Genomic DNA, 14,346 nt, shown 5'->3' with positions numbered 1-14,346 from the left:
CTCTCTCGCTGAGCCTGGGATCTCAGAACTGTTATCTTTTTATAAAGTAGATAAAATCTCATTTTTTAAAAACTTGCTTTAGAGTATTCTTTTGTCTTTCTGTCTTGTTGTGTGCTTTATTACTTACTCTTGGGAGTTATTTCCCCCAAGAGATATTATTACAATGACTTATTTAGTCAGAAGCAAACTTCTTATCATATGATTAAAGATAACAGTTTCCTTTCATCAGGATGGAGAGCGTGAAAAAGCTTGGCCTTGTGTGAAATGAGCCATACTTTCCTTCATAGGGTAACCAGTTAACAGAGCTAACCATCTTCTGCAGTTTTTATGAACTCTTTTGCATTAAATGTGTGTTGTTGAAGACTGCATTGCTCTCCTGGCGACACCCTACCAGGGCTCCAGGCTGTGGCGGTGTGAGTGTCATCATTTCACATGGTTGCATTTGTGCAAGTGCATGATGATCATTAGTCTGTTTCGGTGCGCTGCTGGCACAGCCAGCTACCGTCACTGTGGTTGAAAGTAGTACTTTATCTCTTTTTCATGTGCTTAGCAGGTGATGATGAAAGAGTGAAACACTCCATTTAAGCTGTTGTAGTGTTTTAAAGATGAAGCAGTCTGGAGCTGATTACTGTTTGCCAATGAAAGGTCCCGGCTCAGACACTTATGATGAAAGGAAGTGCAGGTGAAGGGAGGAAGAAGTGGAAATGTGAGAAAGTGCAGAACAGAAAATGTATATCAAATTCTATTAACCATATTCGTGAATGATGCCCATTAATAAACTTTTGGGACAGGAAATTTTACTGGTTCCCAGAAAAGTGGGTTCCAGCCTGAGCTCCAGCTCTAATGAAAGAGCGGTGCTGAAATGGATAAATGTTCTTCTTCAAGTAATCAGTTCTGAGAAATAAATCCCTGTTGATGCCAAAGTTTGTGTAACCTTTTGCTTTTTTTTTTTTTTTTTTATAATTCCTGGATTTTGTCTTTAGCACTCCCTTAAAATTTTAATTTTAAAGTGCAGCCACCTTTATTTTCCCCACCAAAGGTTAGGGTTGTGTAATGTTTACACTTGATCTACACATTGTCATTTAGTACTGCACCACACCAGCTACACATAAGTAGAGCGAAAATTGAGTTTTATAGTTATAGTTGAAATTGCTAAATGATAAAATCAGATAATGATAGAAATGTTTGATTTGAGTTTTGCTGCCTCACGTATCAGCCACATTGATCACGAGGCGGATTTTGTTCTTTTGTAGCACCAGTGTTACCAGTGAAAAAGTTAGTGTAGGCCCCAGTTTCTATAGTCCAGACACACATAATCCTGCAGGCAGGGGTCAGTTGCATCGTTAGTGACCCCAGGCCGAGAGAGAGTGTTACAGGGTAAAGTTGTCAAGCTTGTGTCAAGACATTTCCCTATATCCATGTGGGAGCTTTATGGAGATGACCTTCTGAGTTCCCTTCTATCAGCAACTGAAGCTGCAAGCAAATGCCAACGTATAAGAAAGACACTTACGCGAACCTCCTGTTCCTTTTATCGCTAAGATCCCATTAGCAGTCGTCGAGGGTCTCTGTCAGCCAGCCCCACGGCGATATGAGAAACCAGTCTGGACAAGAAAGCGAGGCTTGGATTACTGTGTACCCACAGAGCACTGAAAACAGGCGTGTAAACTAGACTGAACAATAAAGGGCACCCTGTAGACAAGGGACAACTAATGCACAGACAATGGGTTATGTTGGAGCGCTTAAGCTTGTGAAAGAAAATGGGACCAAGAATTTGCATTAAGAGATGATATTGATGATCAAAAAATGGACATTTCTCTTTCTTTACATGAGTCTTGACTGTCATTTGGAGATATTCCATACAAAAATACGATTACGCCAATAAATGACTGTTGTTAGATTATATTTAAATATAACCACACCGCAATGGCAACTTCTTTTCAGTAATTGGTGGCAATGGACCAAGACTAATTCAGTCTTTGAGGGATCTCAGCACCGCTCCTTGTGCTTCAAGCTTGTAACAGTATATAATTGAATCTTTTTGTTGGAATGTGACCACAGTTTACATTTTTTTGTAAGTCTGTGGTTTTCATATTATCGTAGATTAACAAAGCAAACAAATCAAAGGCAAATTGCTCCTGTCTGTAAAACACTAGAAAGCATCAGTATTGTGCTGTGAAAAGAAAGGCTGCTGTAATTTCAAGGTATCAGTCAGCGGGAGAGCTCGCTTTTCATTGCTGTGACAAAGGGGGAAGGAGGAGTTAGGGGAATAAATATTGCCAGAGCAGCCAATACGGAGACCACCTCCTCCTCCTGCTTTCCCTCTCTGCACTCTTTTGAATGGGGCACTCCTCTTCAGTTCTCCTCTCTGTTTAGTGAAGTGTGTGTAGAGACAGAGCTGAAGGAAAAGTGTGTGTGGAGTGACTGTGTGGACATGTCATAGTTCACTCTGTGAGTCTAATCGAGCCGGTGGACGTGGTTAAGACTTGACATTATGGTTATGATGAGGATCCAGTTTGGACTTGTGATTTTGTTGGCTCAGTGGGTAGTCCACTCTGATGCCTGGCTGTGGTCCTGGACTGATACGGCAACTTCAGCCCCAGCGGTAGACCCCGAGGGATCTGGCAGTCCAGCAGGTAGTGGAGAACCGCCGTCAGAAACTATTGCGAAAATTGGAGAAGAGATCATTGATGAAGGACATCAGATGGAAAAAGCTGTGCAGACCTTGGATCAGACTCCTGAGGCTCTTAAACTGAACACTGTAGTGTCAACAACAGAACCAGAGAATGAACATGAGTCAGAAAACTTTGCTACAGGGATGTCATCACACACAAGTAAACCTGGTAATGCCACATCTTCACCAATAAGTTCTGAAGGATCTGAAAACTCAACCTTTACAGGAAATGTAACAAGACTCAGATCTGACTTTGGATCTGAATCTGCATCAGACAATGGGTCTGCAACAGGAACTGAAACTAGCTGGCGATCAAGATTTGGAACCCACAAGGCTCAAAAAGGTGCAGTAACGAACACCACTCGTAGTGAGTTAGATGGTAGAGTTAGTGGAGATGAGGACCACAGTCTTGGCAGCACAAAATCAGGGCAAAGTCTCGAGTCCCCCAACAACACGAGAGGAAATGGAAACAGTAGTTCTAGTTCGAATGCTATTGACTTCAAATTAACAATATATTCACATGAAAGCCAAGAAGATTTATTAACCCCAACCGTAAGCTACAACTCCCTAACGACTATTGAGGTATCTAAGGATCATCAACAAGTGAAAGTTACTCATTTACTAAGTGGTAAATTTATGGCTAACCAGAAACTTGTATCTAACCAAGCATTACAGAGTAGCAAAGCTCCACTTGCCAGCCAGGTACTTTCTACAACTAAATCCCCCCAAATCTCTAAAAGACAACCACAAATAGATAGCAAGAGCCCAGACACGACCTTAAGATCTATAGATTTCCAACCCAATAAATCACTGATAATAAGCCAGAAAACTGGTCACATCCCAGATGCTACTCAGTCAACAATAAGTGGGAAAAAACTGAACCAAGCAATCTTGTTCAGCCAGACAGTTGCAGTTAGTGAGCCAACAACTATAAAACAACCAGAAGTAGGTAGGCCAGCACTGGATGCTGAATCCCCACAATGCTTGTTGCTAGACACCGCTCTTCCTTTCTGCTCCTCCATGGCTGGGCAATGGTTTGTCGTGCCCAATTACTTCAACCAGAGCAGTGTGGAGGAAATCCAAGCACTCCTCAATGAGTGGGCTTGGCTGTTGAATTCTCAATGCCATCATAGCGTGGAGTGGTTTTTCTGCCTCCTTTTGGTACCAAAGTGTGGCTCTTTGGCCCCGCTGCCTGTGTTACCTTGCCAGAGTTTCTGCGAAGTCTTGCGGGACAGTTGCTGGACGCTCCTGGATGAGGGACGCCTCCCTGTGGAGTGCCACACTCTACCTGATGAGGAGGAGGATGGGTATCAGTGCTTGTCAGTTAGTAACCAGAAAGGTAATTACTGGCTCAAATGAATCTTGTTTTGGGATTCATTTTGAACCAGTTTTGAACCCCCCCCCCCCCCCCGAGTCCGTCTGGTATTTTTCACACTATGAAATACCCTCTCAATTAATCAAGATTTGTCCCTGTCAGCACCGAATGAGATGTATTAATTAATTATTTCCCATCCCAAAAGAGCATGCATACTTATTTTTAACTTGAAGTCTAACAAGCATGATGCCAGTACTTTGTTTAACCTGCTGCATGTATATGTGCTGTGTACTGTATGTGACTTACCTTGTGAAGGTCATAGTATACCAGCACCCTCCTACACACACACACGCACACACACACACGCATGTATTTCCTTTTTGAGTAATTATATTCAAAGGGTAATACTTTGCTCAGATGATAATTATTTGCTTTATTACAGTAATGTTATATGTAATTATATACTCAGTCTTGCCAGATGAAATAATTTCAATTCAAACAACCTTTCCAGTTTAACTACAAAGCTCTTAAAGCCAGACTGTAACACAAGAAAACACAAGTTTGCAAAAAGATTATTTTGGCTTTGCAATTATCTGGCATAAAATACAAATGTAATTATAATTATTTAATCATATTTATATAATTTTCTTGTTTGGTTTTTTTTGCATTGCATTGCATTGCAAGACTAAAGAAATTGTAGATGCCTCTAATGAATGCATCTGAAACTGCAGAAGGCAATCTTCTCTGATATGTGCATGAAATGTATAACTTCAGCATATCTCTTTTGACAGTGAGTGGTTTGCAGGCTTGATGTGCGTTTGTCTGTTTAGGAATGGACACAGTAGCTTGGCATGCATGGGAAGCACTCATATTTGCATCAGTGCTTTTTAGATATGTGTTAATTTTTAGAACAAAATATTTCTCACAGCTGGACTAGGATGACATATTTCAACAGGTAAAGAATTTAAAGGTGGAAATAAAAAGAAATTAAAAGCAGCTGTTTCTCTCCTGCTGTGGTTGCACAGTTTAAAAAGGTGCTTTATAATCAATATTTTATAACAAATGATAGGATGGTTCTGTCACTCAGAAGTGTTAAGGTGTAAATTTCCAAAATAAACTAGTAGTTACAAATTGCTGATAAATATTTAAAGATTATAAGGACCAGTGTGCACTCAGCTGTCCTCTCAAAGACTGATATGTGCAGCACATGCCCCTAGTGACCATGAAATGCTGGAAAAAATGACTCATCTGTTTATTGCCAGTGGGCACCGATTCATGAGAGAAGTCTAACTCTGTTTTAGATGATCTTTTTCTAGAAAATCTTTTTTTAAGCCTGTTCCCTGATGCTGCACTTCTGCCCTGTCTCCCAACACTCTCCGTTTGTATCTCTGGGAGTTCAAGATTATGTCTTTTTACAGCTTCAGTATCTCTGTGGCAGCTTGTTCCACTGACAGACATGAGTGAACAAGATGTTTCTGGTTCCTGGACTAAGTGACACACGTGAGCCTAAATAAATTTGAACTGTTTTACTTTTGGTTTATTGGCAAATGAAGTCATGGAGGATTAGGGTACCTTTACTGGTCGTCAAACTTAAAACATTATTCTGCCACAACCGCATGCACGTTTTTTTTGTGGGTTTTTTTGTGTTTTTTTTTTTTTTTTTTAAATGTTGTAGACACAGTAATGCGGAAAATGCAGACAGGCCTGCAACACACTGGAAGGATCAATCGTGTTGCCTTCTTTATATCCTGAGGGCAGGTTTTGTTGCAACTCTAGAAGATAGTTCATCACCCAAGCATGCACGTTGCTTGTGAAAGTTGCCTCAAGGTATAACCGGAGTGCTCTCAGTTACTCTAAATCTTTCTGGGATAGATTGAAATCCACTGCAGTCAACACCATCTGGTATGACTCAAACAACAATCCACTGAAGCACATGGCTTGGTTAGAGTGATGGCTGAATAGATGTGATGAAAAGCATTGCTCTGCTGTAGAGTTACTACTGCACCTATAAAGTCTCCTCAGCCCCAAGTACTAAGGATATCTAATAAACTTTAAATTCTACTGTATGCTGCCTGTAAACAACTGCCTACTGATTTTATATTCTTCCTAATAACTAAATATGTCTCTTCCTGTTTCTCACTGCAGCAACCTCTGCTCACGCTTAAGGTTACACATACTGTAGATGGCCAAGAAAATATTTTAAAGCCAAAAGTGCTTTATTTCTCAGTTTATTTGCCCAGTATCTTTCTCTAAGACTGTGCCCACCCGCTTACAAGCCTTTCAGCTTCTAAACAGAGCCCTTACATGTAGTATCTGAAAAGCCTCAACCCCACTTTACTATTTCAAGTTTGGGAGGAGGGCAGTCATACTCTCTATTTTGTCTTTGACCTTAAACCAGCACACTCCTACGTCATGCAAATATAACTTGTAATGCAAATGTTTCATGACATGCTGCCATCTTGGTCAGTTGATATTTTGGGTGAATTGAAGACAGACCCACTGGCATGGGTTGAAAAATACAAAGGAACAGTTTATACACTAAAATTACTGGCTGCAGTGTTGATGCATCCAAGCGGGAGATTCATGTGGGGAGTTTGTTTGAGGGTGGTGGGAAGGGAGATTGTTTTGCTTTTTGGCCTTTTTAGTGATGATTTGCATGGTTGTCTCTTCCCAGCTTGAAAGACGAGCAGTCAACCATGTCAGGCTCTGGAGGTCAAGCTTAGTTAATATTTAATATTAAACCATATTAATTTATAGCAGATTGGAGTTTTTATTGGAAATTACAAGCTATATGGGCTGTGCTGACAGACCTACATGTTACTTTTTTTTAATGCTACTTAAATGTCTGTGAACATTTTAGCTTATGTTTTTTAGCTAGTGTACTTTCTTTGGTGTTCTGTATGTTTTTTTTAACACCATGGTTCTACTGAGCTGAGACTGATGTTTTATCTTATGACAAGAGGAAGGCCCAAAGCTGGCTGCAGTCCTTCACTACACTGCTTGCCAGGGAATCCTTTTGACTTGGCTCTCAGGAGGGTGCCAATTATGGGCACAGTGTGGTCTGACTTCTTTGCTGGCAGAAACCCGTTGCCCCCTCTGGTTTGTGTTGCAGAAGTACAAAATGAGAATGAGGCTGTGTTGCAAAAACAGAAAAGAACAAAAGCACCAGGATGTTTTAAGCTGGTTAAGTTCTTAAAGTTTTTAATGGTTTACCAGAGTGATGTAATTGTGAAATTCTGGTACTGGTAACCATTTAGATCCTAATCACGCCATATTTGAACATTTAGCTAATTCAATATTATATCCATAAATGTCTTTTCTTCTGGTGGGCTCATATGTCATAGTCAAGAAGGCCAATACGTTGGCTTAAACTGTCCCATCAACATCAAGCTGACACGGACATGGATACAGATGTTCAGCTGTTATATCCTGTGCATGTTTGAGGTGCTGTCTCTACCATTTGTATAGACGCATTTGCATTTTTTCTTTCTGTAGTTAAAAACACATCTGTGAACACAGCAGCATGGGGCAAGGGGGTGTATTGCCTAAAAAAATGTTACTTCACAGGTAGAGAACTGAGCTCTTTTCCAAAGAGTGAATTTCACAGCTGGCGGTAGACTCGTGCTCCTTTTTGTGGTTTAAGAATTACAGTTTAGTCTTCAGGTTGAGTCAGGATAAAATCTCCTTCCTGGACTGTGATGTGGGTTTGTTCTGAGCATTCGATTTAAAAAACAAAAAGTGGACTGCAGAACGGAAAGAACTTTATTATTTATTTATCTAAAAAAGTTTTAGTGTTTAGTTTTTATTTCTTAAAACTACATTTTTTTCTATATTCATGTAACTTAAGACTTTTTTCAAAGTTCTCAGAGTATCACACATCCTTGACAAGAAGAAGATTAAAACAAATATTATACTGTTTTAAGCAACAGTGTAGCTTTATATTAAACTTCCACTAATCATGTGATCATGTGAGCACAATGAATTTGCTTTACTTTAAATTGTCTGAGAATTGCTTCACATATATGATTCATGCTGCAGATGCACAAGGATTATGGTGGAAAAAAAAATCATGGGACTGTAATTTCAGCTTTCAGAGATGAACTCTGACCCTCCAAACACAGGGTCAGACCACTGCCCCGCCTTCTGTACACTGAGGGGAGAGATCGTTGCCCTCGTCTCAGCAGGCCTCAAGGGATGTTTTAAATGCTGATAGATTTTGTTGGGAAAAGCCGCACAGTTTCTCACTGTCCAGATGTTTGAATGTTTTCCTATGGTTTATACAGGATCTTGTGCTCTCCAAAGCTGTGCGTACAGCTGACAGTGTATATACAGCTTTATCAACAGGGTACCACAAAGTCTGCTACACCGTCTTGAAATGTGAAGAAATGAAAAGGAGTCAGTAAGCGGTCTTCCTGACAAGACAAACTAGCACCGTAAACCCTGCAGTGCTCCATTCATCACAGATCTTTTCTATTCCCAACTGACCTTGAAGCTGTCAGCGTTTAACAAAAGCTATTTAAGAAAACCTGAATTGAGATTGCACTTAAAATGCTAATGGTGACCTCTCTGAGGCCCCCTACAACTTTTGATGTCTGAGATGGAATGGCTGGTTGGCTCTTTGCTGACAATGCAGACACACTAAACCAGATTCAGTAAAAGCATTCCTCCGAAATCCTAAAGCAGGTCAAACCTTTCAATCAGCTTTAGATCTGAAGATGACATTTTAAGTCTCAAAATGGCATTAAGCACAGTTGCATCACAGTTGCATCAGGCTGTAAATGGAGATACCTTTTTTGGTCAATTCTAAGCATGGCTCAAAACAGTGCACATCTGGTCGGTGTAGCTCATTGCTAATAGGTGAGATGTTTTGCTAATTAGGGGTTTGGAAAGCTCGAGTCCGTGCATCCGTGTTCCAACAGCATGTCGGCTTTTTATTTGTTGAAGGAATCAAAATCAGATGCTTGAAATCCAGGTGAAAGAGAAATTGCGAGGAGTAGACGGTGAGGTCATATCCTCAGTTTGCACTGCAGAGAATTGCTGCATGCTGAAGGACAACCAGGATCTGTGTACGCATTCCACCTTATTACAGACCTTTCATTTTAATTTGCTCACAAATCAAATCATTCTCTCCACTTTGCTTGCAGAAAAAATACATTGCATGTTCAGTTATGCACTGTAGCTGCATTAAAACTTCAACTTCCAACTGCTTCAGCCCCCAAAGCAGAAGGATTTACAATTCCCCAAATGATGAATTTCCCCTTTGAATTATTACAAGGTTTTTACCTTTTTTAAAACCTCCTTTGGCCGATTATGCACAAGACAGCGAGCCAGGATCAGACATGTCAGCACATGCCCACTGAAGGGACCCTCAAGGTGCCTCATTCTGATTTTATCAGAGTAAACATCTGGTCAGCCGGGTGCAAACCACAGTCAGTGACCTACGTCTGAGCTATTCTGAACCTGGAGGCCGTTGTGTCATCCTGTGGTGATTTGTTTCCCTTTCTTTTTTAATTTAGATAGGTTATACTGAAGTTTTGATTGTTTTGGGACTGTAAATTTAATTATTAGTTTTGATGTGTTGGCTTGTAATATGGCCTCTAACCTTCTAAATGATATAACGACTTTGGCTATGACTAAGTGTTTCCCAGGCTCCAGTAAAATATTTATCAGTCTTTGGACTTTACTTATATGTCTGTTGACATGCATATATGTATGTGAGTGTACATCTATTAATGGTCTCATCTGCTTACTGATAAATCTGTTCTAGAAGTCTGATTGGTGCAGAGAGGAACTGCACAATGGAAGGTATTTTTATTGCCATCCTGTTGCAGCTTGACTGGGTTCTCTGTTAGCGCAGATTCAAATAAATGCATCTGCAGTCCTCCGATAGTGAGCAGAATATTCAGACTGGTGTTTATGATGGTACTGAAGAGAGCGGGATCTTCGGCTCAGATAAAATATCTCGTGTGTTTAGGCTCTCGACGCAGCCAACTGCTGATCCAATTGATCTCCAGCACTCAGGCAGTGGAGAGGCTTTGAACTGAGCGATAAAGCTCGCTTGTTAGTCACCAGGTGGTAAACCAAAGCATTTCTTCAAAGAATCAGAAATGCATCACATGTTGTCCAAAAACAGTCATTTTGGTCATTCTGTTTTTAACACATGGAAACATTTTTTTCTTTTTTGGGGGGGGGGGGGGATCAAAGAGCAGAGGTTTGGTTTGATGTCAGTACATCAAAATCTGTGTCCACAGTGCATGTGCATGAATACACATTGCTCTTTGTGGTTTTTTTTGCCTTTCTTAAACACTTTAAATTATGCACTGACTTTGCCAGCGTCGCCCAGGGTGATGGAAGTGTCAGCACAGACATGCCGGAGGCCCAGCTGTTGGTCCCTGCAGTGCCCCAAGTCATGACATCTAGCAGATGTCATGCAAGTTTTGCGTGTTTTTTTTTTTTTTTTTTTTTTTTGTCAGTGTCTTCAGGAATGATGCATAAATATTCATCTGTTCCATAGTCTGCATCAGGCTTTTCATCTACTTCCACTGTGCATGAGTAGAGGATAAACCTTGACAAGGTTTCTTTCTTTCTTACTTTAGGAAGTTCTTGCTTTTGGTGTGCAGGACTTCCAACGTCTGAGAAAGTGTTCCTTTTCTTACTCTCGCGTTTTCCCTTTTTTGCAGATGTTTTGCTTTCCATATTTTCAAGTAATAAAATCACTTGTTTGTTTGTGGTCCCTTGAGAGTAGCTGCTTTCCCCGGGCTTCTAGGAAAAAAAAACATGGTTCGCTAAAAGCAGATGTGGTACCATTTACATTCTCACATACATTTCTTTACAAAGGGCATTGTGACTGATTCAGCTGCAGTTAGTGCAAGTACCCGTCCTGCCTCCATCACAAACATCCACATTTTGTCACCTACCAACAGCCTCCTGGTCTAACCCCTACTCTGCCATGCTGCCCTCCCTTTAAACCTCTGCTGTTTTATGCTCACTGTGGCCTGACATCTTGTTTCTCTCCCTTTAGAAGACAGTGGAGTCTCCCTGCTACAACTGATTGGAGATCCTCCTCCAAGTGAGATCACCCAAATCTACGGACCAGACAACACCCCTAGTTTTGTCTTTGGACCGGATGCCAATACGGGCCAGCTGGCACGCGCCCACCTCCCAAACCCATTTTATCGAGAGTTTTCCCTCATGTTCAACCTGAAACCCACCACTAACCAGGGCGGGGTCATCTTCTCCATCACGGATGCTCGGCAGAGTATCATGCATGTGGGAGTTAAACTGTCAGCCGTGCAGGACAACAACCAAAATGTCATTCTGTACTACACCAAGCCCAAGTCAGCTCAGTCCTTTGAGGCAGCCAGGTTCCTCGTGCCCTCTATGACGAACACCTGGACCCGTTTTTCTCTCGCAGTGATGGACGACAAGGTGCTATTCTACTTCAACTGTGACACAGACCCTCAGGTGGTGCACATCGAGAGGTCAGCGGAGAACATGGAGCTGGAAAGTGGTGCTGGCGTCTTTGTTGGGCAGGCTGGAGGAGCTGATCCTGATAAGTTCCTGGTGTGTAAACAGGCTTTCACCTTTTTAACTAAAACACTGATATAGTAAATACAATACATTTATTTTATATCCTTTCATAACAGGTAAAGAACTATCTGTCGATTGTGCATCGAGTAAATCAGACTGTTGCATTCCTAAACTAAAGCTTCATACAACCAACATTAACTTAGAGACCGGATTCCTGCTGCGTGAAGTCTTGGAAAGGTGTAGATCAGTGTTTTGATTTTTCACGGTTGTTATTATCCTGTGAAACATTTTGGCTGAATAACTCTCATGTGATCCAATTGCTCAAATTGCCTACTCCAAACCAAAACATTAATGTCTGTATTGCATCACCATCATCTGTAGATTCTACAAATAATTGGAAGACCTCACAGTAGTGATGTAATTAGTGCCAGTCGTTTGACTGGTGTACATCTCAGCGGTTGGCCACCACAACTGGCGGCCTTAGCTGCAGGGGTTGCAGTAGTTCAACCATGGCTAATTACACATTTTTCATTCTGCCTCTGAGCATGCAATTATTTTAAGTTTATCAACACAAAAAACAAGAGAAGAACTCAATATAAGAACTGAGTTATTTTTCATACTTGAGATCTCAATCAATCATTGCAGAGTGATTGTTTTATATCCATGTAATGCAATTATGCACTCTTTAGTAACAGTTGTGATTAAAATCGCTGAAAAGATTTATATCTTTGAGCCTTGACAATTCAACCAAACCCTTTTGGGTGTGGAACAATCTTTCATTTGTGCAATTTTGTTTTTGGAAAATAAAAAATGGAAGCTTTTTAGATTTGAATTTCAACACTTAATAGACAACACTCATGAAAGTCATGCATGACCTTATATTAATAGACAAATATAAGTATAAGTGAATCATTTTTGTCCCAGTTTCCACTTTTTTTAAGGTTACATCCATCAAGACTGACGGAATCTCCTACGTTCCCCTGGAAACTGATAGAAAATAAAATGAAATGGAAAAGAAATGTAGAAAAAGGGAAAAAATGATTTGCCTAATATGGGCACTGTTTTCAGCTTCGTCCCAGACTGCTCTCAGACTTGTATACTGGAAGCTTTCTGGTTTCGCTCTGTTGTGGTATTGACCAATCACGTTTGAACAGTGCTTTGGGCACGGACATCAAAATACCAGAAATGTAATAGTCCGTACCAACATCAGCAGATTTACATGATTCTTGATACCCAATCTGTGCCGTGGTTCTTTTTGGTAGATGCTGCACCACTTCTTTAAAAGTTCGAGGTATATGAACACCAACACAAATTTATTTCAAATTTTATTCGTCACATATATAGTACATAGTACAACATGTAGTGAAATACTTGTGTCTGAGCTGCGGAAAGGCTGCAGACATAGCCGTGCCAATCCAGGCCTTGGTTCTAGCATGGGGGGGTCTAGCCAGGACCCTTATTGGATACCGGGTGGGAATTGAACTTGCAGCTCCTCCTCCAAAGGTGTGTAGTCTAGCCGAGTTAGCTTAGACATTTATAGAATGCTCTCATCAGTTTGTCTTCTCAAAGAAAATAGTAACATGCATTTCAGGACCCCATTAAAAAGGATCACACTTTCAATGTTGTTAATACGAAATAAAAGTCTTCCACCTTAGATACTTTGAACTGACTTTGAAATATATCTGAAAAGCATGACAGCATCGTGCATACATATACCATCTACGATAACTACTGCTCCATATTCAACATAATTTGTCTAACACATCCATTTGCTAAAAGCATCTATTTAATGAAATTGTTACATAAATGATAACACAAGATAGAATTTTGTTAAATATGTATTTTTTTTATTTTTATTTTTTTCAAACTACTACGTCCCATCTGGTTAAAACCCCTTAAATCTCGAGCCATCTCCCCGTTGGAAAATCATCTCTCGCTTCCTCTCTCAGCTGTAACACTAGTTTCAGTCTTTTTTGATGACTGACGATAGCTGCATATGTTGCTGAAAACCTAAAGCATATATATAATCCTAAAGCAATTTTTTTTTTAATAATCTGAGGACTTTTTTCCCCCATGTGTTATGTGTTGACCTGAGCATGGCCCTAGGGCTCCAGAGGTCTTGTGAATTTAATTTCCTTAATCAAATCAAGACTTGGCAAGCTCTTGCAAACATCTAAATATTTATATTTTGCATTTTGAAAATGGACATTCCATTCTAAAGGGGGATTTAGAAGTATTTTAAGTTCATCAGAAAACACATGCTGTAGTGACAAGTTTTGACCTTCATGTGAACAAAATCGAAGATTTATTGTGAAGATCTGAAGCAGTAAAGATTAAAAGGGACATCCACAGTATGGAAATGTTACTGAATAGGCCTTAAAGGTCTGTGGAGAGACTGGGTTAAAATGTCAAAGAGCTCTTTATCTTCAAAGTTCTCTTAAAAAATCCATTTGACTCTTTTTCTTGGGACATAAATGTGTTCTGAAGAAGAGTTGACTTCAAATAATGCCACAGCAGAGAGACCACCTCGACATGCACAGCTAATGAGCCTTTCATAGGCAGGAAGACGGTAAAAATGCTATCTGCGTGAGTGTCCTGTGTGGGAACGTATCAGATGGTGTGTTTGAGGCACAGATAGTGGTACTTCACAGACAGAGACATCAATAGCCCTTCTGATTTTGTGGAAGGGGAATTCCCTAAGAAATATAATTAAATCAAAGCACTGCTGAAAAAGAAAAAGCATACATGTTCTGGCAGCTGTACATGTTGTATATGTGAGAAGAAGAGCTGTACTGTTCTTTTATCATCAAACATTTAAATATCACATTCA

At 40.3% G+C, this 14,346-nt stretch overlaps 1 protein-coding gene across 6 annotated transcripts in view; it reads left to right on the top strand.

Moving 5' to 3' along the window:
* Nucleotides 1-14,346, top strand: part of col18a1a (collagen type XVIII alpha 1 chain a) — an 81,888-nt gene that overhangs the window by 38,831 nt on the left and 28,711 nt on the right. For 4 of the 6 annotated variants that reach the window (XM_085434625.1, XM_085434624.1, XM_085434626.1 and 1 more), the window contains exons 1-2: nt 2,365-3,014; nt 11,008-11,549. In XM_085434625.1, the coding sequence (XP_085290751.1) occupies nt 2,492-3,014; nt 11,008-11,549 (1,065 nt within the window). In that variant the 5' untranslated portion in view covers nt 2,365-2,491. Of the gene's footprint in view, nt 1-2,364; nt 3,015-3,053; nt 4,011-11,007; nt 11,550-14,346 lie in introns of those variants that run through there. The other 2 variants (XM_085434629.1, XM_085434628.1) reach the window with 2 other exon arrangements.

The sequence above is a fragment of the Copadichromis virginalis genome, linkage group LG16, assembly GCF_057382275.1.
Source record: "Copadichromis virginalis isolate Kocher_CV1m ecotype Utaka linkage group LG16, C_Virginalis_male_GT1.1, whole genome shotgun sequence".
NCBI classification, from domain to species: Eukaryota; Metazoa; Chordata; class Actinopteri; order Cichliformes; family Cichlidae; genus Copadichromis; species Copadichromis virginalis.
The sequence above is the reverse complement of the archived record's forward strand: the minus strand, read 5'-3'. Positions and strand labels throughout refer to the sequence as shown.